At 47.1% G+C, this 27,372-nt stretch overlaps 1 protein-coding gene across 1 annotated transcript in view; it reads right to left on the minus strand.

Moving 5' to 3' along the window:
* Positions 1–27,372, minus strand: part of col9a3 (collagen, type IX, alpha 3) — a 192,952-nt gene that overhangs the window by 148,016 nt on the left and 17,564 nt on the right. Inside the window, exon 7 of the mRNA XM_072279900.1 lies at positions 7,531–7,584. Coding sequence (XP_072136001.1) covers positions 7,531–7,584 — 54 coding nt within the window. The remainder of the gene's footprint in view (positions 1–7,530; positions 7,585–27,372) is intronic.

Raw genomic sequence — 27,372 nt, forward strand, 5'->3', positions numbered from 1 at the left:
AGAGAGCGAGGAGGTGGGACGGTGAGAGAGCGAGGAGGTGGGACGGTACGAGAGGGAGGATGTGGGACGGTGGGAGAGAGAGGAGGGACGGTGGGAGAGAGGAGGTGGGACGGTGGGAGAGAGGAGGTGGGATGGTGGGAGAGAGGAGGTGGGACGGTGAGAGAGCGAGGAGGTGGGACGGTACGAGAGGGAGGATGTGGGACGGTGGGAGAGGGAGGATGTGGGACGGTGGGAGAGGGAGGAGGGACGGTGGGAGAGAGGAGGTGGGACGGTGGGAGAGAGGAGGTGGGATGGTGGGAGAGAGGAGGTAGGACGGTGGGAGTGAGAGCAGGTGGAATGGTGGGAAAGCCAGGCGGTGGGACAGTGAGAGAGAGAGAGTGGGTGGGATGGTGAGAATGATGGAGGTGGGAACATGAGAGCGGAGGTGGGACGGTTGGAGAGAGAGCTGTAGGGACGGTTGGAGAGAGAGAGGAGGTGGGACAGCGTGTGAGAGGGAGGAGGTGGGATGGTGGGAGGAAGAGGAGGGACGGTTGGAGAGGAGGTGGGACGGTGAGAGAGAGAGGAGGTGGGATGGTGAGAGAGAGAGGAGGGACGGTGGGAGGCAGAGGAGGAGGGACGGTGGGAGGCAGAGGAGGAGGGATGGTGGGAGGCAGAGGATGTGGGATGGAGGGAGAGAGAGGATGTGGGACGTTGGGAGAGAGAGGAGATGGGACAGTGGGAGAGAGAGAGGAGGTGGGACGGTGAGAAAGAGAGGAGGTGGGACGATGAGAAAGGAAGGAGTTGGGACGGTGGGAGAGAGGAGGTGGGAAGGAGTGAGAGAGAGCAGTTGGGATGGTGGGAGACACGTGGAGGGACGGTGACACAGAGAGGAGGTGGGACGGTAAGAGAGAGGAGAAGGGACGTTGGGAGAGAGAGGAGGAGGAACGGTGGGAGGCAGAGGAGGAGGGACGGTGGGAGAGAGGGGAGGATGGACAGTGAGAGAGAGAGGAGCTGGGACGGTGCGAGAGGGAGGATGTGGGACGGTGGGGTGAGAGGAGGTGGGACGGTGGGAGAGAGGAGGTGGGATGGTTGGAGATAGAGGATGTGGGACGGTGGGAGAGAGGAGGTGGGACGGTGGGAGAGAGGAGGTGGGAGGGTATGAGAGGGAGAATGTGGGACGGTGGGAGAGGGAGGAGGTGGGACGGTGGGAGAGAGGAGGTGGGACGGTGGGAGAGAGGAGGTGGGATGGTGGGAGTGAGAGCAGGTGGGACGGTGGGAGTGAGAGCAGGTGGGATGGCAGGAAAGGCAGGCGGTGGGACGGTGAGAGAGAGAGAGAGTGGGTTGTATGGTGAGAGGGACGGAGGTGGGACCGTGACAGCAGAGGTGGGATGGTGAGAGTGAGAGGAGGTGGGATGGTGGGAGAGAGAGAGGAGGTGGGATGGTGGGAGAGAGAGAGGAGGTGGGACGGTGAGAGAGGAGATGGGACCACAGGAGAGAGAGGAGGTGGGACCGAGAGAGAGTAGGTGGGATGGTGGGAGAGAGGTTGAGGGATGGTGGGAGAGAGAGGAGGTGGGACAGTGGTGAGAGAGAGAGGAGTTGGGACGGGGAGATAGAGAGGAGGTGGGACGATGAGAATGGAAGGAGGTGGGACGATGAGAATGGAAGGAGTTGGGACGGTGGGAGAGAGAAGGTGGGAAGGAGTGAGAGAGAGCAAGTGGGATGGTGACAAAGAGAGTAGGTGGGACGGTAAGAGAGAGGAGGAGGGACGGTGGGAGAGAGAGGAGGAGGGATGGTGGGAGAGAGAGGAGGTGGGATGATGGCTGAGAGAGGAGTTGAGACAGTGAGTGAGGAGTTGGGACGGTGGGAGAGAGAGGAGGTGGGACGGTGGGAGAGAGAGGAGGTGGGACAGTGGAAGAGACAAGAGGTAGGACGGTGGGCGAGAGAGGAGGGACGGTGGGAGAGAGGATCTGGAACGATGGGAGTGAGAGGAGGTGGGATGGTGGGAAAGACAGGAGGTGGGACGGTGGGAGAGAGAGGTAGAGGGATGGTGGTAGAGAGAGGAGGTGGGACAGCAAGAGAGAGGGAGGTGGTGGGACATTGGGAGAGAGAGGAGGTGGGACAATGGGAGAGAGAGGAGGTGGTTCGGTGGGAGAGAAAGGAGGTGGTTTGTTGGGAGAGAGAGGAGTTGGGACAGTGGAGAGGGTGGAGGTGGGATGGAGAGAGAGGAGGTGGGTTGGTGAGAGAGGAGTTGGGACAGTGAGAGAGGAGGTGGGACGATGGGAGAGAGTGGAGGTGGTTCGGTGGGAGAGGGAAGAGGTGGGACAGTGGGAGAGAGATGAGGTGGGATGGTGAGAGGGGATGTGGGATTGGGAGAGGATGTGGGATTGGGAGAGGATCTGGGATTGAGAGGTTTGAAGGGAGAGAAGAGCAGGGAGTAGGACATTGAACGGGTGCAATGCGGAGGTGAGAAAGAGAATGAACGAGAGTGATGGCATGGGAGTGGAGAGAGGAGAAACATTGAGGAGGAGGGCACTTTTAGTCATATGATGAAGCTCAGATTTATAGACTTGTGGTGGTGGTGCGGGGTTAGTGGGAGGTGGTAGACCTGCTAGAGCGAAGACGACATGAGGTTAAAACACAGAAGGAGAAGCAGGGTACGGGTTGGAAAATGGAGAAAGGAAAGAGTGAGATAGTGAAGATCCAGCGACATTGTTAAATGAAGTGGTAAAGATAGATGAACAGGACAAGAATTATTACAATGTTCTACTAATCTTCCCTGCAGAATAATTTTTGTAACTGTGATTGCCATCAGTATTTTTTGTATTTTGTTGAATGTCTCTAAGTTGTTGGGAGTGTAGAAATGATATGGCCATTTTGAAACATTAAATCGGGTAATCCTCACAAAGCAGAGAGTGGTAATGGGATAGGCCAGGGTTATAGGAAGAGGCACTGTTTCCTCTCGAGTTATGGCCTCAGCCTGCACACCATCAAGGACATCTTCAAAAGGAGGTGCCTGAAGAAGGTTAAATCCATTATTAAGGACCCCCAACACCGAGGACGCACTCTCTTCTCATTGCTACCATCAACGAGGTGGTACGGGAGCCTGAAGTCAAACTCTCAACCACTCGGGAAAAGCTTCATCTCCTCCACCGTCAGATTTTTGAATGGTCTATGAATCCACGAACTCTGAGTCACTTTGCTCTCTTTTTCACTGTTTATTTATTTTTTATATTTCTTACAGTAAGTTGATAATCATTTGTTGGTAATTATTTATCAAAACTCTCTAGACTCTGAGCAGGTCCTGGCAGATTGGAAGACAGCTAATGTCACGCCACTTTTTAAAAAAGGATGTAGGCAAAAGACGGGCAACTATAGGCCAGTTAGCTTAACATCTGTAATCGGGAAAATGCTTGAAGCTGTCATTAAGGAAGAAATAGCGAAATGTTTAGAAAGGAGTGGTTCCATTAGGCAGATGCAGCATGGATTCAGAAAGGGCAGGTCCTGTTTGACAAACTTACTGGAGTTCTTTGAGGACATAATGAGTGCAGTGGATAGAGGGGAACAGGTGGATGTCATATACTTGGATTTCCAGAAGGCGTTCGATAAGGTGCCACACAAGAGACTTAAAAATAAGATATGGATGCATGGAGTTGGAGGAAGTGTATTGGCATGGATAGTTGATTGGGTAACCGATAGAAGGCAGAGAGTTAGTATAAATGGGTGTTTCTCCGGTTGGCAGTCTATGGTGAGTGGGGTTGGTGCTGGGCCCGCAGTAGTTTACCATTTATGTTGGTGATTTGGAAGAGGGTACGGAGGATGCGGAGAGTCTGCAGAGGGATATAGATAGGTTAAGTGAGTGGGCCAAGGTCTGGCAGATGGAACACAGTGTTGGTAAATGTGAGGTCATCCACTTTGGAAGGAATAATAGAAGAGCAGATTATTATTTAAATGGTGAAAGATTGCAGCATGCTGTTGTGCAGAGGGTCTTGGGAGTGCTTGTGCATGAATCGCAAAAAGTTGGCTTACAGGTACAACAGGTTATTAAGAAGGCAAACGGAATGTTGGCCTTCATTGCTAGAAGGATTGAATTCAAGAGCAGGGAGGTTATGCTGCAACTATACAGGGTACTGGTGAGGCCGCACCTGGAGTACTGTGTATGGTTCTAGTCTCCATACTTGAGGAAGGATATACTGGCTTTGGAGGCAGTGCAGAGGAGGTTCACGAGGTTGATTTCAGGGATGAAGGGGTTAACCTATGAGGAAAGATTGAGTCGCCTGGGACTGTACTCTCTGGAGTTCAGAATGAGAGGGGATCTTATAGAAACATACAAAATTTTGAAAGGGATAGATAAGATAGAATTAGGAAAGTTGTTTCCATTGGTAGGTGAGACTACAACTAGGGGACATTGCCTCAAGATTCAGGGGAGAAGATTTAGGATGGAGATGAGGAGAAACTGTTTTTTCCAGAGTGTGGTGAATCTATGGAATTCTCTGCCCAGGGAAGCAGTTGAGGTTTCTTCACTAAATATATTTAAGGAACAGTTAGATATGTTTTTACATAGTAGGAGAATTAAGGGTTATGGGGAAAAGGCAGGTAGATGGAGCTGAGTTTACGGACAGATCAGCCATGATCTTATTGAATGGCGGGGCAGGCTCGATGGGCTGGATGGCCTACTCCTGCTCCTATTTCTTATGTTCTCATGTTGATAGGTAATTTTTTTGTCCTGCACTATATTGTTGCCACAAAACAACAAATTTCACGACATATTAACAGTGATGATGAGCCTGATCTGATCCTGAAATATAAGTAGTGCAGGAAGGGTCTCGGCCTGGAACGTCGACTGTACTCTTTTCCACAGATGCTGCCTGGCCTGCTGAGTTCCTCCAGCATTTTGTGTGTGTTGCTTGGTAGTGTTCATGGCTGATGGAATCCGAATCAGGTTTAATAACACTGGCATATGTCATGAAATCTGTTGATTATGTGGCAGCAGCACAGAGCAATACATATTAATGAAAACTGTAAATTACACTAAGTAAATATATATTATGAAGTTAAATTAAATTTTAAAAAGTTGAATTAACTTAATTAAAGTGCAAAAAAAAGAGAAAATGTAGAGTGGTAGGGTTCATGGGTTCAATGTCTGTTCAGAATCTGATGGCAGAGGAGAAGAAGCTGTTCCTGAATCATTGTGCATGTGCCTTCAGGCTCCTGTACCTCCTCCCTGATGGTAGCATTGAGAAGGGGGCGTGACCTGGGTAGTGGGGGTCCTTAATGACAGATGCCACTTTTCAGGGACATCGCTCCTTGCAGATGTACTGGATGCTGGAGAGGATAGTGCCCATGATGGAGCTGACTGAGTTTATAAATTCCTGCAGCTCATTTCGATCCTGTGCAGTGTCCCCCCTCAATACCAGTCAGTGATGCAGGCAGTTAGAATACTCCCCACATTGTAGAAATTTGTTCAGAAATCTGATGGTTGAGTGGAATAAGCTGTTCCTAAACCATATCTAAATACACATATATTCATGCGCCGTGAGTTTCGGACTGCAGAGATGCTGCAGTACTGCCTGCAACTGGCAGGGGGCAGACCCTCAGAAGGATAAGGGAGTTGTTGGTGCAGAATCAGTGTCCCACAAACTCCTACTGAACTGTATAACTCCATAAAAATGACCGAGCTGAAGTGACAGCAGAAGTATATATTGGCTTTTGGAGTTGTGTGTGTGTAGTTCCAGTCACCTACCCACAGGAAAATTATCAATAACATTAGAGGATTACAGAGAAAACTTACAAGGATGTTGTCCATACTTGAGGGCCTGAATCACAGGGTAAGGATGAATGGATTAGGACTTTACTCCCTGGAGCAGAGGAGAGTGAGGGGACATTTGATAGGAGTGTATAAAATGATGAGGGGTATGGATAGGGTAAATGCAAGCAGGCAAATGCATTGTAAGTACTGAGGCTGTAGGTTAAGGGTGAAAGGTGAAATGTTTAAGGAAAACATGAGGGGGAACTACTTCATTCAGAGGATGGTGTAAGTGTGGAACGAGCTGCCAATGTGTGTCGTGGATGCTGGTTTGATTTCAACATTTAAAAGAAGTTTGGATAGGTACATGGATGAGAGGGATATGGAGGACTATGGTCCGGGTGTGGTTCGATGGGACTAGGGAGAAGTTTGGATAGGTACATGGATGGGAGGGACATGGAGGACTATGGTCCAGGTGTGGGTCAATGGGACTAGGGAGAAATTTGGATAGGTACATGGATGGGAGGGGTATGAGGGTATGGAGGGCTATGGTCCAGGTGTGGGTCAATGGGACTAGGGAGAAATTTGGATAGGTACATGGATGGGAGGGGTATGAGGGTATGGAGGGCTATGGTCCAGGTGTGGGTCAATGGGACCAAGGGAGAAGTTTGGATAGGTACATGGATGGGAGGGTATGGAGGACTATGGTCCGGGTGTGGGTCGATGGGACTAGGGAGAAGTTTGGATAGGTACATGGATGGGAGGGTATGGAGGACTATGGTCCGGGTGTGGGTTGATGGGACCAGGGAGAAGTTTGGATAGGTACGTGGATGGGAGGGTATGGAGGACTATGGTCCAGGTGTGGGTCAATGGGACTAGGGAGAAATTTGGATAGGTGCATGGATGGGAGGGGTATGAGGGTATGGAGGGCTATGGTCCAGGTGTGGGTCAATGGGACCAAGGGAGAAGTTTGGATAGGTACATGGATGGGAGGGTATGGAGGACTATGGTTCGGATGTGGGTTGATGGGACTAGGGAGAGGTTTGGCATAGACTAGATATGCTGAAAAGCCTGTTTCTGCATTGTAGTGCTCTACAATTTTTTGTAGGACCTCGATCAAAAACTGAGACAGGCCCTTCTAGTGCAGTACTGAGGGTGTGCTGCATTGTCACTGGTGTCAGCTTTTGGTCGCTGTCATTAGAAAGCAGCTCCCCTTTGCACTCTCAAGGGATGTAAAAGATCCCTTGGGCCTATTGGGATATGAGGAAACTTTCCCGTCTCCTTCCAAAACCAATAGCCTTCACTTCCATTGCCCTTACAGATCACTCCTTATCCACTGACTGGCACCAGCACCAACTTGAGGAACTCTGGCAGAATCCCACAGGCACTTCTTGGCGGGTACGTGCAGGTGAATGCTTCTTTTTATTTTATTTCATTTCGAGATACAGCACGGTTTTCAGGTCATTCTGGCCAAGAAGCAGGCCTTTCAGCACATCTAGTCCATGCCAAACTTCTCCCTGGTCCCACTGACCCACACCCACACCTTAGAACTCCATACCCCGCCCAATTACACCCATGTGACCAATTAATGTTCTAACCCGTACGTGGAAGGACACTGGAACATCGGAGCATCCACAGGAAACCCATGTGGTCAGGAGGAGGACACATAAACTCCGCATGGACAGCAACAGGACCTGAATCTGTGGTCTCTGGCACTTTAATAGTGAAACGTTAATCACTACCCTACCACACCGCCCCCACAGGTCTTGCCCCCCGACCCCCCCACCTCCGCCCCAAGAGTTCCTTACCTGGAATCCCCTGCGACCTTGCACTCCGCGGACACCTGCCGGTCCCATCTCACCCTGCATTGGAACAGGAGAGGAGAGGTGAGTGTAACAGCAGCAAAGGTCAGCAGTCACCCACAGACGTAGCAACGTGTATGAGGATACTGGTAAGTACATACACTTGTGGTAATGTCCGCATGCACAAGTTCACGCAGAAGTGTTTGCGTGTAAACACACACACGTGGGCGTATAAGAGATGAGCACTGATGGAGGTGAGTGTGGGAGGTAATATTGGAGGTAATTATAACATAGAGGGAGGGTATTCGGCCCATCTGGCAATGCTCTCTCCATGCAGCCCCATTCCTCTGTTCCTCTTGCATGCGCATCCAACTGACATCGATCGTCACCTCCATCTGAACCATCCTTGCAGGCAGTGAGTTCCAGAAAATTACTACCCAATATGGATAAAACTTTCTCCCCTGCATCACAACACCCCAAGACCATAAGACAGAGGAGCAGAATTAGGCCATTTGGCCCATCGAGTCTGTTCCATTTTATCATGGCGATCCATTTTCCTTCTCAACCCCAATCTCCTGCCTTCTCCCTGTATTCCTTCATGCCCTGACTAGTTAAGAATCTATCAAACCACCACCTTAAATATACCCAATGACTCTGCCTCCACAGCCGCCCGTGGCAACAAATTCCACAGGACACCACCCTCTGGCTAAAGAAATCCCTCATCATCTCCGTTCTAAATGGACTTCCCTCTATTCTAAGGCTGTGCCGCCTGGCCATAGACTCCCAATCATAGGAAACATTCCCTCCACATCCACTGTAACGAGGCCTTTCAACAATCAACAGGTCTCAATGAGATCCCCACCCCTCCCCCATTCTTCTGAATTCCGGTGAGTACAGGCCCAGAGCCATCAAACACTCCTCATATGACAAACCTTTCAATCCTGGAATCATTTCATGAATCTCCTTCGAACCTTCTCCAACGTCAGCACATCCTTCCATAGATAAGGGAACTAAAACTGCTCACAATACTTGCTTTAGAAAGCCTCAACGTTATATCCTTGCCTTTATATTCCAATCTTACCCCAAACAACAAATCCATCCGCATTTGTCCACATCTTAAGCTAGCTGTCTACCGGTCAGAATTTCACCCACTTCTATCGTGTCTGCCCTCCGAATTGCTCACTTCTATCCTGCCACCCCTTTATTACCCATTCACAGATCATACAATAGGTGATAGGTGAGACCAGGGGAGAAGCTGAGAGGTAACAAGGGAAAAGGTAAAGGGCTGGAGAAGAAAGAATCTGAGGGGGAAATAAAGGAAGGAGGAAGGGCACCAGGGGAAGGTGATGAGCAGGTGAGGAGGAGAGGAGGGGTAAGAGTGGAGCCTGAATACCATTCCCTGTTCCGACCTATCAACTGCCAGTTTGTACTCCTTCCCCCCCCCGCAACTTATTCTGGCTTCTTTCCCCCTTCCGCTCCAGCCCTGATGAAGTATCTTTGCCAAAAATATCAACTATTTATTTCCCTCCATAGATGCTGCCTGACCTGCTGAGTTCCTCCAGAGCTTCCGGAGCTAAATATTCCTATGTGTGTGTCAAAGGAGCCTGAGATGGCACAATTACAGCTACCGTGGTCAGAAAACTGGGCGGGTCCTGGATGGGAAAATGGGATTTCAGGGCAAGAGTGGTCAGATCCTTTTCCAAGGATTATCCCAGAGGGTGATTGATTCCAGAAAGTTCACACGGACTGCTCAATCTCAGCGCAAGAATATTCAAGGGAAGAGTCTGTGTGAGGGCCACTGTCCCTTCTAAGCTGTGTGGTGCGTGACCGTGCAGTAACTGCAATGCTCCCGCGCACAGCGCCTTTGTTGCCACACAGCTGGAATTGGACACAGCTAGAAAAAAAATTTACAAAACGTGAAATATTTTCTTTGTACTGCATTTCATTCTACCCTTCAATTAATAAATTAAATCAAAAGTGAGTTTTCTATTTTCATTCTAAATATTCATAGTATGCACGTTGCAAAAAAAACATTTAAAGTGCCACGTAGATTTTAGGTCGTGAAAAAATTTCCTTCTCCGAGCTAAGGCTGGTTCATGCAGTTCTTAAATACATTAGAGGGAGCATTGGTGAAGGTGTCCTGAGGCGAGCCCTACAATTGATGAGGAGCACATTAAACATGATCAAGACTCAACAACCAGTGGTGTTGTACCCCTTTGAAGCACACTTCCCCAGCAACCCCCAACAAACCTGATTAACCCGAGCCTAATCACGGGATAACTTACAATGGCCAGTTAACGTACCTGGCGCACCTTTGGACTGTGAGAGGAAGGTGGAGCAGCCAGGCGAAAGCCCACACGTTCCATGGGAAGGATGTGCAGAGACTCCTTACAGAACGGTGCCAGAATCGAACTTAGTACTCTGAACCCCTTGAGCTGTAATAGTGTTGTGCTAACCGCTACACTACTGGAGAAAGTGTAGATGGCAGCCCCTTAATAGCAGTGAAGGACAGAGGGATTTGGGGTCTTAGTTGACGGCTCACTGAATGTGTTGCGCATGTAGATAAGACGGTGACGAAGGAGTATTGCATCCTTGCCTTCAGTGGGAATGTCGTTGAGTGGAAGATTAAGGAAGTCGTGCTGTGGCTGTATAAAACTTTAGTCAGACCACACTTGGAGTAGGTTTGTTTTATTTGTTGAGTGCACAACGAAATGTGGTGTTTGCATTAAATCATATACCGAGGATTGTACTGTACAGCTGTAGGTGTCATTACACTGCTGGCATCAATATGGCATGCCCACAGCTCACTAACCTCAACCCCAACGCCTTTGGAAGGTGTGGAAACCGAAGCACCCAGGGGAAACCCACGCAGTCACGGGGAGAACATCCTTTCAGATAGCAGCAGGAACTGAACCCACATCTTACAGCTGATGCTGTAAAGCTCTACGCCAACTACTATACTGCCATGCTGCATGGTGCTTTGGAGGAATCTCACCAAACAAGGTCCACCTCTCTGTATCAGCCTTCAGGGCTGGGGTACTGCAGTCACTAAAGCACTTCCCAATGTGCTGTACTGTATGTGGGGAACATGTAGAGGCCCTCCGCTGGTCAGGGTTGACCAGGGATATTGCATCCTAGCTGCCTATATGATATGCAAGCCAGGGCAGTACGATATGGGGAGCAAGTTGTTGCTTATGCAACAGGCTCCCCCTCTCCACACAGCTTAGGCAGGAAGAGCAGAGGCCAGTACAGTTTGGCACCAGCAGCTGCCAGTCAGCGTTGAACTCAGCATGGGATCTCCTTAGGGATTCCAGCTCTGGATTTCTCCCCCCGCGGTTTATTCCTGAATCCTTCCCCATGAGTGGGTATAGCTGCAAGGCAGTGAAGGTTTGAGATCAGAGTTCTCCTAGATGAGCTGCCAACCACAGCTGACGAGCCCCATCTGCCCAAAGTGACTGGTTTTAAGGCAGCAGTAACCTGCCTTTGACCCTTCTCCTGTCAGTAGAAACAGTGCTGCCAGGCTTAGTAGCTAAGCCACATGTGAAGGCCAGGAGCTGGACATGGTTGTCAGAGGCTATTTGCGACGCATGTCATTGGGATCAGTTAATAGGTTAAAGTTAAAGTCTGTCCCAAGCCTTGTGGCCCATGAGGCCGGTGCTGTGGCATGAAGCAACTGAGAGTACAAGACCGCCCCTCCCGCCCCCGGATAGGGCTCCAGTCTATCGCAAGGTTAACCCCCAGCATTTGCTGGCACCCATTTTCAGCTGGGTGGACTGGAGCAGTGTGTGGTTAAGTGCCTTGCTCAAAGACACAACACACTGCCTTGGCCGAGACTCAAACCCACAACCTTCAGATCGTGAGCCCAACGCCCTAGTTAATAGTTAGTGGGAGCTTATCCCCATTACCACTCTCAGCTATGGCAATCTTACAGAACACGTGGAACATGGAACTATACAGTATTGTGTGAAGTTCAGGTTTGTCCCATTGAGGGAAGGATGTGGAGAGGGTGCAGGAGAGGTTCACCCGAATGCATCCTGGATCAGAGGGTGCGACAGGTTGGACAAACGTGGCTTGTTCTCAAAAGAGTTTGGAAGTTGAAAGAACACAGGATAGGGATAGACTGGGTCGACAGTCAGAATCCTTTTCCTTCAGGGTGGAAATTTCAAAAACCTGAGGATATGATTCTAAGGTTAGAGAGGGGTAAGTTTAGGAGTTGTCGATCCAGCCTGTAATGCACTGATGGGTGTGGTGATAGAGGCAGGCACTTTCGGGACATTGAAGTGACTCTTAAATAGGCGCGTGGATGATAGAAAAATGGTGAGTTATATGCAAGGGAAGGGTGAGATTGATCTTAGAGTAGGTTAAATTGTCAGCATAACATTGTGGGCTGAAGGGCCTATACTGTGTGTTTTAAGAGGCTGCTTGACAGACACATGAATATGAATATGCAGGGAGGGAAGGGATATGGATCATGTGCAGGCAGAAGGGATTTAGTTCAGTTTGGAATCACAGAAGAACAGATGTGCTGTGCTGAGGGCCTGTCCATAGTTAAGACAAGACATAGGAGCAGAATTGGGCCATTTGGCCTATCGAGTCTGCTCTGCCATTCCAGCATGGCAGATATATTATCCCTCTCAACCCCATTCTCCTGCCTTCTCCCTGTTACCTTCAACAGCCCGAGGAATCAAAAACTTATCAACCTCCACTTTAAATATACCCAATGACTTGGCCTCCAGACCGGTCCATGGCAATGAATTCCACAGATTCATCACCCTCTAACTAAAGAAATTCCTCCTCATCTCTTCTAAATGGACATTCCTCCATACTGAGGCTGTGCCCTCTGGTCCTAAACTTCCCCACTATAGGAAATCTTCTCTTCATGTCCAGTCTAAGCCTTTGAACATCTGTGTGACTTGCTGTGTTCCTCCAGCAGTTTGGATTTCCAGCCGCTGTAGGCCCTGTTCCAGTGCTGTTCTCTTCTATGCTCTACGTGTTTCTGACATACACTACATCAACGGGGAGTGCTGCGCTGTTCCAGCATCCCAGCTGCGAAGGCTAATGGGAGAGATGTGGCTCACCTTTGGACTTCTCAGGAAAAGGCACCAGGAAAGCATGGTAACATAGTGGTTAGTGAAGGCTTTACAGTGCCAGTGTCCCAAGTTCAGTACCCACTGCTGTCTGTAAGGAGTGTGTACATTCCCCCCGTGACCTTGTTTCCTGCCGCATTCCAAAGGCGTACACGTCAGGGTGAGTAAGTGGGCATGCTACGTTGGTACTAGAAGCATGGTGAGACTTGTGGGCTCCCCACACGCATCCTCGGATGCAAAACGACGCATTTCACTGTAAGTTTCGATGTATACGTGACAAATAAAGCTGATCTTTAATCTTCGGAACGCCCTGGGTCATTTTACATCACTTAAGGTGCTTTTACCTCCCCCTTCGACAGTTGTTGTATTTCAGTGGCACGTTCCCGATCAATATCAGTTTGACTGAACAGTGGCTGTGAGCCTGCGATTTATCCCAGTGTTGACAAGCCTGCCAGCTCCTCCGCCTCTCAGACCGGTTTCCGGAACATTCCTGCAGGATCCCAGGTACTGAATGGAGTGTATGTCATTCAGTGTTCCTGTGCCTCTAGGCCAAGAACCATCTCCCCCCCACCCCCACAGTGGAACTGTGTAAACATGTGTCGCCAGCCGGGTCAGGCAACCTTGCAGCCTTGTACAGATTAGCAAACAATAAGCCTTTGAGCGAGCGAGACAAACACACCAGTCTTTCCAACAACTCAAAATAACCAGTCTCCTAGGAAAGGCAGTGAAATGAAATCCGGGATAAATTCAGGCTCTTGTGAAAAGGCCACAGAGAACGGGGATGCCTGCGGGAGGATGCAGTCCATTCTCTCGAGGGGTACCAGGCTCCGGAACAGCACCTCTTCTGAGCAGTGTGATGTATACGGGAGAAAACGTGAATGAAAGAAGGGAGGGAAGGGGACAGAGGAGGTGAAAGAGAGGAGGAAAGCTGGTGGAACACACACAGAAAATGGGAACACACTCAGCAAGTTGGGCAGCATCTATGGAGGGGAATAAGGGGATTAAATCATTGACATTTTGGGCCGAGACCCTTCATCGGGAAAACGGTGAGGCGGTGGGGGGTCCGAAACATCAACTGTACTCTTTTTTTAGATGCTGACTGGCCTGCTGAGTTCCTCCAGCATTTTATGTTTGTTGCTCGTCTACCCGCACCACACTTTCCCTGTAGTTTTTACACTTCATTCTGCATTGTTACTGGTTTACCTTGTTCTTGCTTGAAGCACTGTGTAATGATCTGATCTGTATGAATAGTATGTAAAACAAGCTTTTCACTCTATCTTGGTACATAGAAAACACAGAAAACTGACAGCACAGTACAGGCCCTTTGGCCCACAAAGCTTGCCGAACATGCCCTTCCTTAGAAATTACCTGGGGTTAACCACAGCCCTCTATTTTTCTAAGCTCCATGTACCTATCCAGGAGTCTCTTAAAAGACCCTATCGTATCCGCCTCCACCACCGTTGCCGGCAGCCCATTCCATGCACTCACCACTCTCTGTGTAAAAACCTTACCCCTGACATCCCCTCTGTACCTACTTCCAAGCACCTTAAAACTGTGCCTCTCAGGTTAGCCATTTCAGCCCTGGGAAAAAGTCTCTGACTATCCATACGATCAATGCCTCTCATCATCATATACACCTCTATCAGGTCACCCCTCACCCTCCGTAGCTCCAAGGAGAAAAGGCCAAGTTCACTCAACCTATTCTCATAAGGCATGCTCCCCAATCCAGGCAACATCCTTGTAAATCTCCTCTGCACCCTTTCTGTGGTTTCCACATCCTTCCTGTAGTGAGGTGACCAGAACTGAGCACAGTACTCCAAGTGGGGTCTGACCAGGGTCCTATATAGCTGCAACATTACCTCTTGGCTCCTAAACACAGCCCCACGATTGATGCAGGCCAATGCACCGTATGATTTCTTAACCACAAAGTCAACCTGCACAGCAGCTTTGAGTGTCCTATGGACTCAGACCCCTATATCCCACTGATCCTCCACACTGCCAAGAGTCTTACCATTAATACTATATTCTGCCATTATATTTGACCTACCAAAAATGAACCACCTCACACTTATTGGGGTTGAACTCCATCTGCAACTTCTCAGCCCAGTTTTGCATCCTATCAATGTCCCACTGTAACCTCTGACAGCCCTCCACACTATCCACAACACCCCCAACCTTTGCGTCTTCAGCAAATTTGAGGCACAGTTGGAAATTGGCAAGTATGATGTTATGGGAATAAGGGAGACATGGTTTCAAGTGGACAGGGCCTGGGAAATGAATATTCAAGGATATACGTCCTATCGAAAGGACAGACAGGTGGGCAGAGGAGGTGAGGTGGCTCTGTTGGTGAAGAATGATATTCAGTCCCTTGCGAGGGGGGACATAGAATCAGGAGATGTAGAGTCAGTATGGACAGAACTGAAAAATTCTAAGGGTAGAAAGACCCTAATGGGAGTTATCTACAGGCCCCCAAACAGTAGTATGGATGTAGGGTGTAAGTTGAATCAAGAGTTAAAATTGGCATATCGCAAAGGTAATGCTACAGTTGTTATGGGGGATTTCAACATGCAGGCAGACTGGAGGAATCAGGTTGGTACTGGACCCCAAGAAAGGGAGTTTGTGGAGTCCCTTCGAGATGGATTCTTAGAACAACTTGTACTGGAGCCTACCAGAGAGAAGGCAATTCTAGATTTAGTGTTGTGCAATGAACGGATTTGATCAGGGACCTCGAAGTAAAGGAGCCATTAGGAGGTAGTGACCATAATATGTTAAGTTTTAATCTACAAATTGAGAGGGAGAAGGGAAAATCAGAAGTGTCAGTATTACAGTTGAACAAAGGGAACTATGGAGCTATGAGGGAGGAGCTGGCCAAAGTTCAATGGAACAATACCCTAGCAGGGATGACAGTGGAACAACAATGGCAAGTGTTTCTGGGAATAATGCGGAAGATGCGGGATCAGTTCATTCCAAAGAGGAAGAAAGATCCTAAGGGGAGTAAGGGGAGGCCATGGCTGACAAGGGAAGTAATGGACAGCATAAAAATAAAAAAAAAGAAGTATAACATAGCAAAGATGAGTGGGAAGCTGGAGGATTGGGAAACTTTTAAAGAGCAACAGAAGGTAACTAAAAAGGCAATATGCGGAGAAAAAATGAGGTACGAAGGTAAACTAGCCAAGAATATAAAGGAGGATAGTAAAAGCTTCTTTGGGTATGTGAAAAGGAAAAAAATAGTTAAGACCAAAACTGGGCCCTTGAAGACAGAAACGGGTGAATTTATTATGGGGAACAAGGAAATGGCAGATGAGTTGAACAGGTACTTTGGATCTGTCTTCACTAGGGAAGACACAAACAATCTCCCAGATATAATAGTGGCCAAAGGACCTAGTGTAATGGATGAAGTGAAGGAAATTTATATTAGGCAGGAAATGGTGTTGGATAGACTGTTGGGTCTGAAGGTTGCTAAGTCCCCGGGACCTGATGGTCTGCATCCCAGGGTACTTAAGGAGTTGGCTTTAGAAATCATGGACGCATTGGTAATCATTTTCCAATGTTCTATAGATTCAGGATCAGTTCCTGTGGATTGGACGGTGGCTAGTGTTGTCCCACTTTTCAAGAAAGGAGGGAGAGAGAAAACAGGGAATTATAGACCGGTTAGCCTGACATCAGTGGTAGGGAAGATGCTGGAGTCAATTATAAAAGATTAAATTATGACACATTTGGATAGTAGTAACAGGATAGGTCCAAGTCAGCATGGATTTACAAGGGGAAATCGTGCTTGACTAATCTTCTGGAATTTTTTGAAGATGTAACTATGAAAATGGACAAGGGAGTGCCAGTGGATGTAATGTACCTGAACTTTCAGAAAGCCTTTGATAAAGTCCCACGTAGGAGATTCGTGGGCAAAATTAGAGCACATGGTATTGGGGGCAGAGTACTGACATAGATTGAAAATTGGCTGGCAGACAGGAAACAAAGAGTAGCGATTAATGGGTCCTTTTCGGAATAGCAGGTGGTGACCAGTGGGGTACTGCAGGGTTCAGTGCTGGGACCGCAGCTGTTTACAATATACATTAATAATTTAGTTGAAGTGATTAAAAGTAACATTAGCAAATTTGCAGATGACACAAAGCTGGGTGGCAGTGTGAAATGTGAGGAGGATGTTATGAGAATGCAGGGTGACTTGGACAGGCTGGGTGAGTGGGCGGATGCATGGCAGATGCAGTTTAATGTGGATAAATGTGAGGTTATCCACTTTGGTGGTAAGAACAGGAAGGCAGATTATTATCCAAATGGAGTCAAGTTAGGAAAAGGGGAAGTACAATGAGATCTAGGTGTTCTTCTACATCAGTCACTGAAAGCAAGCATGCAGGTACAGCAGGCAGTGAAGAAAGCTAATGGCATGCTGGCCTTCTTAACAAGGGGAATTGAGTATAGGAGCAAAGAGGTCCTTCTGCAGCTGTACAGGGCCCTGGTGAGACCACACCTGAAGTATTGTGTGCAGTTTTGGTCTCCAAATTTGAGGAAGGACATTCTTGCTATTGAGGGAATGCAGCGTAGGTTCACAAGGTTAATTCCCAGGATGGCGGGACAGTCATATGTTGAAAGATTGGAGCGACAGGGCTTGTATACACTGGAATTTAGAAGGATGAGAGGGGATCTGATTGAAATATATAAGATTATTAAGGGATTGGACACGCTGGAGACAGGAAGCATGTTCCTGCTGATGGGTGAGTCCAGAACCAGAGGCCACAGTTTAAGAATAAGGGGTAGGCCATTTAGAACGGAGTTGAGGAAAAACTTTTTCACCCAGAGAGTGGTGGATATATGGAATGCTCTGCCCCAGAAGGCTGTGGAGGCCAAGTCTCTGGATGCTTTCAAGAAAGAGATGGATAGAGCTCTTAAAGATAGTGGAATCAAAGGTTATGGGGATAAGGCAGGAACTGGATACTGATTGTGGATGATCAGCCATGATCACAGTGAATGGCGGTGCTGGCTCGAAGGGCCGAATGGCCTACTCCTACACCTATTGTCTATTGTCTATTAATAACCCATCCCTCCACTTCTTCATCTAGGTCATTTATAAAAATCATGAAGAGTAGCGGTCCCAGAACAGATCCCTGAGGCCACTACTGGTGACCGACCTCCATGCCAAATTTGACCTGACTCTTTGCCTTCTGTAGGCAGGTCAGTTCTGGATCCACAAAGCAAGGTCCCCTTGGATCCCATGCCTCCTTACTTTCTCAATAAGCCTTGCTTGGTGTACCTTATCAAATGCCTTGCTGAAATCCATATACACTACATCTACTGCTCTACCTTCATCAACGTGTTTAGTCACATCCTCAAAAAATTCAATCAGGCTCGTAAGGCATGATCTGCCTTTGACAAAGCCATACTGACTATTCCTAATCATATTATGCCTCTCCAAATGTTCATAAATCCTGCCTCTCAGGATCTTCTCCATCAAATTACCAACCACTGAAGTAAGACTCACTGGTCAATAATTTCCTGGGCTAACTCTACTCCCTTTCTTGAATAATGGAACATCCGCAACCCTCCAATCCTCTGGAACCTCTCCCGTTCCCGGTGATGATGCAAAGATCATTGCAGAGACTCAGCAATCTCTTCTCTCACCTCCCACAGTAGCCTGGGGTACATCTCATCCGGTCCCGGTGACTTACGTAACCTGATGCTTTCCAAAAGCTCTAGCACATCCTCTTCCTTAATATCAACATGCTCAAACTTTTTAGTCTGCTGTAAGTTATCCCTACAATCACCAAGATCCTTTTCCGTAGTGAATACTGAATCAAAGTACTTATTAAGAACCTCTGCTATACACACTTTTCAATTGTCACACTTGATTGGTCCTATTCTCTCACGTCTTATCCTCTTGCTCTTCACATATTTGTAGAATGCCTTGGGGTTTTCCTTAATCCTGTCCGCTAAGGCCTTCTGATGACCCCTTCTGGCTCTCCTAACTTCTTTCTTAAGCTTCTTCCTGATAGCCCGATAATCTCCTAGATCTCCATCATTACCTAGTTTTTGGAACCTTTTGTAAGCTCTTCTTTTCTTCTTCACTTGATTTACCACAGCCTTTGGACACCACAGTTCCTGTACTCTACCATCCTTTCCCTGTCTCGTTGGAACATTCCTATGCAGTACTCCATGCAAATATCCCCTGAACATTTGCCACATTTATTCCATACATTTCCCTGAGAACATCTGTTCCCAATTTATGCTTCCAAGTTCCTACCTGATAGTCTCATATTTCCCCTTACTTCAATTGAACACTTTCCTAACTTGTCTGTTCCTATCCCTCTCCAATGCTATGCTAAAGGAGATAGAATTGTGATCACTATCTCCAAAATGCTCTTCCACTGAGAGATCTGACATGTGACCAGGTTCATTTCCCAATAACAGATCAAGTACGGCCTCTCCTCTTGTAGGCTTATCTACATATTGTGTCAAGAAACCTTCTTGAACACACCTAACAAGCTCCACCCCATCTAAACCCCTTGCTCTCGGGACATGCCAATCGGTATTTGGAAAATTAAAATCCCCCACCATGACAACCCTGTTATTATTACACCTTTCCAGAATCTGTCTCCCTATCTGCTCCTGGATGTCCCTGTTACTATTGGTTGGTCTATAAAAAACCACCCAGTAGAGTTATTGATCCCTTCCTGTTCCTAACTTCCACCCAGAGACTCCGTAGACAATCCCTCCATGACTTCCTCCTTTTCTGCAACCAGGACACTATCTCTGATCAACAGTGCCACACCCCCACCTCTTTTGCCTCCCTCCCTGTCCTTTCTGAACCATCTAAAGCCTGGCAAACGAAGTAACCATTCCTGCCCCTGAGCCATCCAAGTCTCCGTAATGGCCACCACATCATAGCTCCAAGTACTGACCCACACTCTAATCTCTTCCACTTTGTTCATGATACTCCTTGCATTAAAATAGACACATCTCAAACCATTGGTCTGAGTGTGTCCCTTCTCTGTCACCTGCCTATCCTCCCTCTCGCACTGTCTTTAAGCTTTCTCTATTTGTGAGCCAACCGCCTCTTCAGTTTGGTTCCCACCACCAGCAGTTCTAGTTTAAACTCTCCCCAATAGCCTTAGCAAACCTCCCTGCCAGGATATTGGTCCCTCTGTGATTCAAGTACAACTCGTCCTTTTTGTACAGGTCATTCCTGCCCCAAAAGAGGTCCCAATGATCCAGAAATCTGAATCCCTGCCCCCTGCTCCATTCCCTCAGCCACACATTTATCCTCCACCTCACTCTATTCCTATACTCACTGTCACGTGGCACTGGCAGTAATCCCGAGATGACTACCTTTGTGGTCCTGCTTCTCAACTTCCTTCCTCACTCCCTGTAGTCTGCTTTCAGGACCTCCTCCCTTTTCCTGCCTATGTCGCTGGTACCAATATGTACCATGACCTCTAGCTGTTCTCCTTCCCACTGCAGGATATCTTGGACGTGATCAGAAACATTCCGGACCCCGGCACCTGGGAGGCAAACTACCATCAGTGCTTCTTCCTGCGTCCACAGAATTGCCTGTCTGACCTCCTGACTATAGAGTCCCCTATCACTGCTGCCATCCTCTTCCTTTCCCTACCCTTCTGAGCCACAGGGCCAGACTCTGTGCCAGAGGGGCAACTACTGTTGCTTCCCCCAGGTAGGCTGTCTCTCCCCCCCCCCAACAGTACTCAAACGCGAGTACTTATTGTTCAGGGGGACAGCCACAGGGGTACTCTCTAGTACCTGACTCTTCCCCTTCCCTCTCCTGACTGCTACCCACTTGTCTGTCTCCCGTGGCCCTGGTGTGACCACCTGCCTATAACTCCTTTCTATCACTTCCTCACTCTCCCTGAAAAGACGAAGGTCATCGAGCTGCATCTCCAGTTCCCTAAAGCCGTCCCCAAGGAGCCGCAGCTCGACACAACTGGCGCAGATGTGGCCATGTGGGAGGCTGGGAGTCTCCTGGACTTCCCACATCTGACACCGAACACAGAACACCGGCCTCACACACATATTTCCTGTCTGTAATCTATACAGATAGCCTACCTCTCCTCGACCCATTATTGCCGAAGCCCCGTTGAGCCAAAGCGTTCCTACTCTGTCTCCCTCTACTCTGCTGCCCGCTCTATAAAGCTGTCTCCTTTTAAACTCTTCTCACTGTTCTCACTGGCTAACGTCCACGTGCTTGCGCAGTCATGCCCCGATCAAACCGCTGAAGTAATAACCGCCTCCTTTTAAACTCTTCTCAATCTAATCAAGACTTTCAAACATTGTGGGGACCTTTTCTGAATTATTTTCAAAACCTTTGATTTGCTGTTAAAGTACAGATGATGACAATCTTTTTTTCTTTTTTTTCTACTAATCCGCTTCAGTCTTGGTAGTGGGTAGATTTTTTTAATATAATAAAATTATTATTTTTCAATGTTATGAACTAATTGACTTGTACGAATATAGGGTAAGGAGTCTTTATATGTGATTTAGTTCAATATATTTTTTTTCTGTACTCTGTATTCTTATTTATATAAATTAATAAAAATATTGGAAAGAAACTCTTCTTACTGTGTCAATAATAAACCAATTCTTATGTCTGTTGTGTGCAGTGCCAAACTCTGATTGCTCCTTGATAAGACCTCTCCCTTCTGAGCCTGAAGGTGTTGGGTTCAGTTCCTGGAGCAGCTAGTTTAGAACAATGCTGGGTGCGATTCTGAAGGAATGCTGTAATGTCCTTTAGATGGGTCTAACCTGAGACCAGGGACCTTATCCTATAACTTATGATATGCTGTTGCACCAGGCACCATGAAAAATAGCAGAATTAGGCCACTCAGCCCATCGGGTCTGCTCCACTATTCCACTGATTTATTTTCCCTCTGAACCTCATTCTCCTTCCTTCTCCCTGTAACCTTTGATGACCTAACTAACCAAGAAACTTTCAACCTCTGCTTTAAATATACTCAATGACGTGGCCTCCACAGCTTTCCATAAGACCATAAGACAAAGGAGCAGAAGTCGGCCATTCGGCCCATCGAGTCTGCTCTGCCATTTTATCATGAGTTGATCCATTCTCCCATTTAGTCCCACTCCCCCACCTTCTCACCATAACCTTTGATGCCCTGGCTACTCAGATATCTATTAGTCTCTGCCTTAAATACACCCAATGACTTAGCCTCCACTGCCGCCCGTGGCAACAAATTCCACAGATTCACTACCCTCTGGCTAAAAAAATTTCTTCGCATCTCTGTCCTGAATGGGCACCCTTCAATCATCTCGTACTAGACTCCCCCATCATGGGAAACAACTTTGCCACATCCACTCTGTCCATGCCTTTCAACGTTCGAAATGTTTCTGTGAGGTCCCCCTCATTCTTCTAAACTCCAAGGAATACAGTCCAAGAGCAGACAAATGTTCCTCATATGTTAACCCTCTCATTCCTGGAATCATTCTAGTGAATCTTCTCTGAACCCCCTCCAATGTCAGCACATCTTTTCTTAAATAAGGAGACCAAAACTGCCCACAGTACCCCAAGTGAGGTCTTACCAGCGCCTTATAGAGCCTCAACATCACATTCCTGCTCCTATACTCTATTCCTCTAGAAATGAATGCCAACATTGCATTCGCCTTCTTCACCACTGACTCAACCTGGAGGTTAACCTTAAGGGTATCCTGCAGGAGGACTCCCAAGTCCCGTTGCATCTCAGAACTTTGAATTCTCTCCCCATTTAAATAATAGTCTGCCCATTTATTTCTTCTACCAAAGTGCATAACCATACACTTTCCAACATTGTATTTCATTTGCCACTTCTTTGCCCATTCTCCTAATCTATCTAAGTCTCTTTGCAGACTCTCCGTTTCCTCAGCACTACCGGCCCCTCCACCTATCTTTGTATCATGAGCAAACTTAGCCACAAAGCCATCTATTCCATATTCCAAATCATTGATGTACAATGTAAAAAGATGCAGCCCCAACGCGGACCCCTGTGGAACACCACTGGTAACCGGCAGCCAACCAGAATAGGATCCCTTTATTCCCACTCTCTGTTTCCTGCCAATCAGCCAATGCTCTACCTACGTATGTAATTTTCCCGTAATTCCATGGGCTCTTATCTTGTTTAGCGGCCTCATGTGTGGCACCTTGTCAAAGCCCTTCTGAAAATCCAAATACACAACATCCACTGCATCTCCCTTGTCTAGCCTACCTGTAATTTCCTCAAAAAATTGTAATAGGTTTGTCAGGCAGGATTTTCCTTTAAGAAAACCATGCTGAGTTCTGCCTATCTTGTCATATGCCTCCAGGTACTCTGTAACCTCATCCTTGACAATCGACTCCAACAACTTCCCAACCATCAATGTCAAGCTAACAGGTCTATAATTTCCTTTTTGCTTCCTTGCCCCCTTCTTAAATAGCGGAGTTACATTTGCAATCTTCCAGTCCTCCGGAACCATGCCAGAATCTATTGACTTTTGAAAGATCATTGCTAATGCCTCTGCAATCTCCACAGCTACTTCCTTCAGAACACGAGGGTGCATTCCATCTGGTCCGGGGGATTTATCTACTCTTAGACTATTCAGCTTCCTGAGTACTTTCTCTGTCATAATTGTGACTGCGCACACTTCTCTTCCCTGACACCCTTGAGTGTCTGGTATACTGCTGATGTTTCCTCAGTGAAGACTGATGCAAAATACTCGTTCAGTTCTTCCGCCATCTCCTTATCTCCCATACAAGTTCTCCAGCATCATTTTCTATCGGTCCTATATCTACTCTCACCTGTCTTTTACTCTTTATATACTTGAAAAAGCTTTTAGTATCCTCTTTGATATTATTTGCTAGCTTCCTTTCATAGTTCATCTTTTCCCTCTTAATGACCTTCTTAGTTTCCTTTTGTAAGGTTTTAAAAACTTCCCAATCCTCTGTCTTCCCACTAATTTTTGCTTCTTTGTATGCCCTCTCCTTTGCTTTAACTTTGGCTTTGACTTCTCTTGTCAATCATGGTTGCATCCTTTTTCCATTCGAAAATTTCTTCTTTTTTGGAATATACCTGTCTTGCACCTTCTCCACTTCTCACATAAACTCCAGCCACTGCTGCTCTGCCATCCTTCCCGCTAGTGTCCCTTTCCAGTCAACTTTGGCCAGTTCCTCTCTCATGCCACTGTAATTTCATTTACTCCACTGAAATACCGACACATCGGATTTCGGCTTCTCTTTCTCAAATTTCACAGTGAACTCAATCATGTTATGATCACTGTCTCCGAAGGGTTCCTTCACCTCAATCTCTCTAATCACCTCTGGTTCATTACACAATACCCAATCCAGTACAGACGATCCTCCAGTGGCAATGAGTTGCACAGATTCACCATCTTTTGGCTAAAGAAATTTCAACTCATTTCTCTGTTCTAAAGGGGCATCCCTCTATCCTGGGGCTGTGGCCTCTGGTCCTAGACTCCCCCAATAAAGGAAATAGCCTGTCCATATCTACTCTGTCTAAGCCTTTCAGTATTCGATAGATTTCAATGAGATCCCCACCTTATTCTTCTTAACTCCAGTGACTACAGGCCCAGAGCCATCAAAAGCAACACATATGTTAACCCTTTCATTCCCAGAATAATTCTCGTGTAGTTCCTTTGAACCCTCTCTAATGCTGGCACATCTTTTCTTCGATAAGTGTCTCAAAACTGCTCACAGTATTCCAATGCGGTCTAACCAATAACACCTCTGTATCACATCTTTGCTCATATTATTATCATTATTATTATTACAGATTATTATCTGAATAGTGGCCGATTAGGAAAAGGGGAGGTGCAATGAGACCTGGGTGTCATTATACACCAGTCATTGAAAGTGGGCATGCAGGTACAGCAGGCAGTGAAAAAGGCAAATGGTATGCTGGCATTTATAGCGAGAGGATTCGAGTACAGGAGCAGGGAGGTACTACTGCAGTTGTACAAGGCCTTGGTGAGACCACACCTGGAGTATTGTGTGCAGTTTTGGTCCCCTAATCTGAGGAAAGACATCCTTGCCATAGAGGGAGTACAAAGAAGGTTCACCAGATTGATTCCTGGGATGGCAGGACTTTCATATGAAGAAAGACTGGATGAACTGGGCTTGTACTCATTGGAATTTAGAAGATTGAAGGGGGATCTGATTGAAACGTATAAAATCCTAAAGGGATCAGACAGGCTAGATGCAGGAAGATTGTTCCCGATGTTGGGGAAGTCCAGAACAAGGGGTCACAGTTTGAGGATAAAGGGGAAGCCTTTTAGGATCGAGATTAGGAAAAACTTCTTCACACAGAGAGTGGTGAATCTGTGGAATTCTCTGCCACAGGAAACAGTTGAGGCCAGTTCATTGGCTATATTTAAGAGGGAGTTAGATATGGCCCTTGTGGCTACGGGGATCAGGGGGTATGGAGGGAAGGCTGGGGCGGGGTTCTGAGTTGCATGATCAGCCATGATCATAACAAATGGCGGTGCAGGCTCGAAGGGCCGAATGGCCTACTCCTGCACCTATTTTCTATGTTTCTATCTTATAGTCCTCTGGAAATGAATACTAATATTGTATTTATTGTAGTTATTGTATTTCCTTACCACCGACTCAACCTGCAAGTTAACCTTTAGGGAATCTTGCACAAGGACTCCCAGGTCCCTTTGGATCTCTGATTTTTGAAATTTCTCCCTGTTTAGAATATAGTCGACACCTTTATACCTTCTACCAAAGTGCATGAGCATACTCTAGTGGTGTTCCACCTGCCACATGTTTGCCCATTCTCCTAATCTGTCCAAGCCCTTCTGCAGACTCCTCTGCTTTCTCAATACTACCTGCCCCTCCACCTATCTTCGTAAAATTTACAAACTTGGCCACAAAGCCATGAATTGCATCATCCAAATCATTGACATACAATGTAAAAAGAATTGGTAGTCCCCTGTAGGACACCACTAGTCACCAGGAGCCAACCAGAATAGATCCCCTTTCATTCCCACTGTCAGCCAATCTTCTATCCATGGTAGTACCTTTCCTGTAATACCATGGGCTCTTATCTTGTTAAGCAGCTGCATGTGTGGCACCTTGTCAAAAGCCTTCTGAAAGTCCAAGTAAACAACATCCACTGACTCTCCTTTGTCTATCTTGCCTGTTATTTCCTCAAAGAATTCCAACAGATTTGTCAAGCAAGATTTTCCCTTAACGAAACCATGTTGACTTTGGTCTACTTTATCATGTCCCTCCAAGTACCCCAAGACCTCATCCTAATAACAGACTCCAATATCTTCCAACCACTGAAGTCGGGTTAACTGGCCTATAATTTCCTTTTCTCTGCTTCCCTCCCTTCTTAAAGAGTGGAGTGACATTTACAATTTTCCAGGCCTCCAGAACCATTCCAGAATCTAGTGATGCCTCCGCAATCTCTTCAGCAACCCTCTCAGAACCCTGGGGTGTGTAATCTATCTGGTCCAGGTGACACTCAGCTTCCCAAGCACATTGTAATAACAATGACACTCATTCTGCCCCCTGACACTCTCACAGTTCTTAATTCCACTAGTGCCTTCCACTGTGAAGATGGAAGCAAAATACTTATTCCGTTCATCCGCCATTTCTTTATCCCCCATTACTACTTCTCCAGCGTCATTTTTCCAGCACTCGAGTATCCACTCTTGCTTCTCTTTCACACTCTGTATATCTGAAAAAAAACTTTTGCCATCCTCTTTGATATTTTTGGCTAGCTTCCATTCATATTTCATCTTCTCTCTCAATGCTGACACTGTCAGACGAGAGAAATTGTCTTCAATAAAGGGTGTGTTGATTGGTTCCTGTGCCTCTGCTATGTTCCTGGTGAGAAGCAATTCCAAACAACCTGCAGACACTTCTTTGTGGTGACAGATCCCATTAAAAAAGTGCATTTAATGGAGGCTGGTCCAGGTTGGAGAGGAGAGAGGTTTATACTGACAGGCCATGATGAAGGAAAAGGAGGTTCTTGTGGAGCAGTATCAGTTGGTTGGGCTGAATGGCGGTTTCTACATTACCTGACTTAAAATTCCAACTGCACCAGCTCCTGAACAGCTTGGCTGGAACTTTTAGACACCATCAGCCCCAGATTCTCTAACCAGCAGAAACAATTTTAGGCCCTCCACCATCTCACATTTCCTTCATATCATGACAACTTCATTTGGGTCAGCCCTTAACCAATGAAACCTACCAAATATGGAAAGGCCTAGACAGGGGTTCCCAACCTGGGCTCCTGCTTCACTATCAACAAGACCCCCCCAATTTCAGTTTCATCAGCAAACTTTTTAATCATGTCATGTACATTCGCATCCAGATCATAGATACAGAGATTCTCAACACTGACCCCTGGTGTGACAAGCCTCCAGTTGGAGAATCAGCCTGCAATCATCACCCCATTACCTCCATTAATGATAAGGCTCCATGGCATAAAAAGGGCTGGGAAACCCTGGCCTAGATAGAGTGGATGTGGAGAGGATGTTTCCTGTAGTGGAGGAGTCTAGGACCAGAAGGCCCAGTCTCAGAATACAAGGGGATCCCTTTAGAACAGAGATGAGGAGGAATTTATTTTACCAGATGGTGGTGAAGCTGTGGAATTCATTGCCACAGTCGGCTGTGGAGGCCAAGTCATTGGGTATATTTAAAGCAGAGGTTGATAGGTTCTTGGTTATTAAATTCTTTAAAGGTTATGGGGACAGGAGAATGGGGTTGAGAGGGAAAATAGATCAGTCATGATGCATTGGACTGAAT

This window comes from Mobula birostris, chromosome 2 (genome assembly GCF_030028105.1).
Source record: "Mobula birostris isolate sMobBir1 chromosome 2, sMobBir1.hap1, whole genome shotgun sequence".
NCBI classification, from domain to species: Eukaryota; Metazoa; Chordata; class Chondrichthyes; order Myliobatiformes; family Myliobatidae; genus Mobula; species Mobula birostris.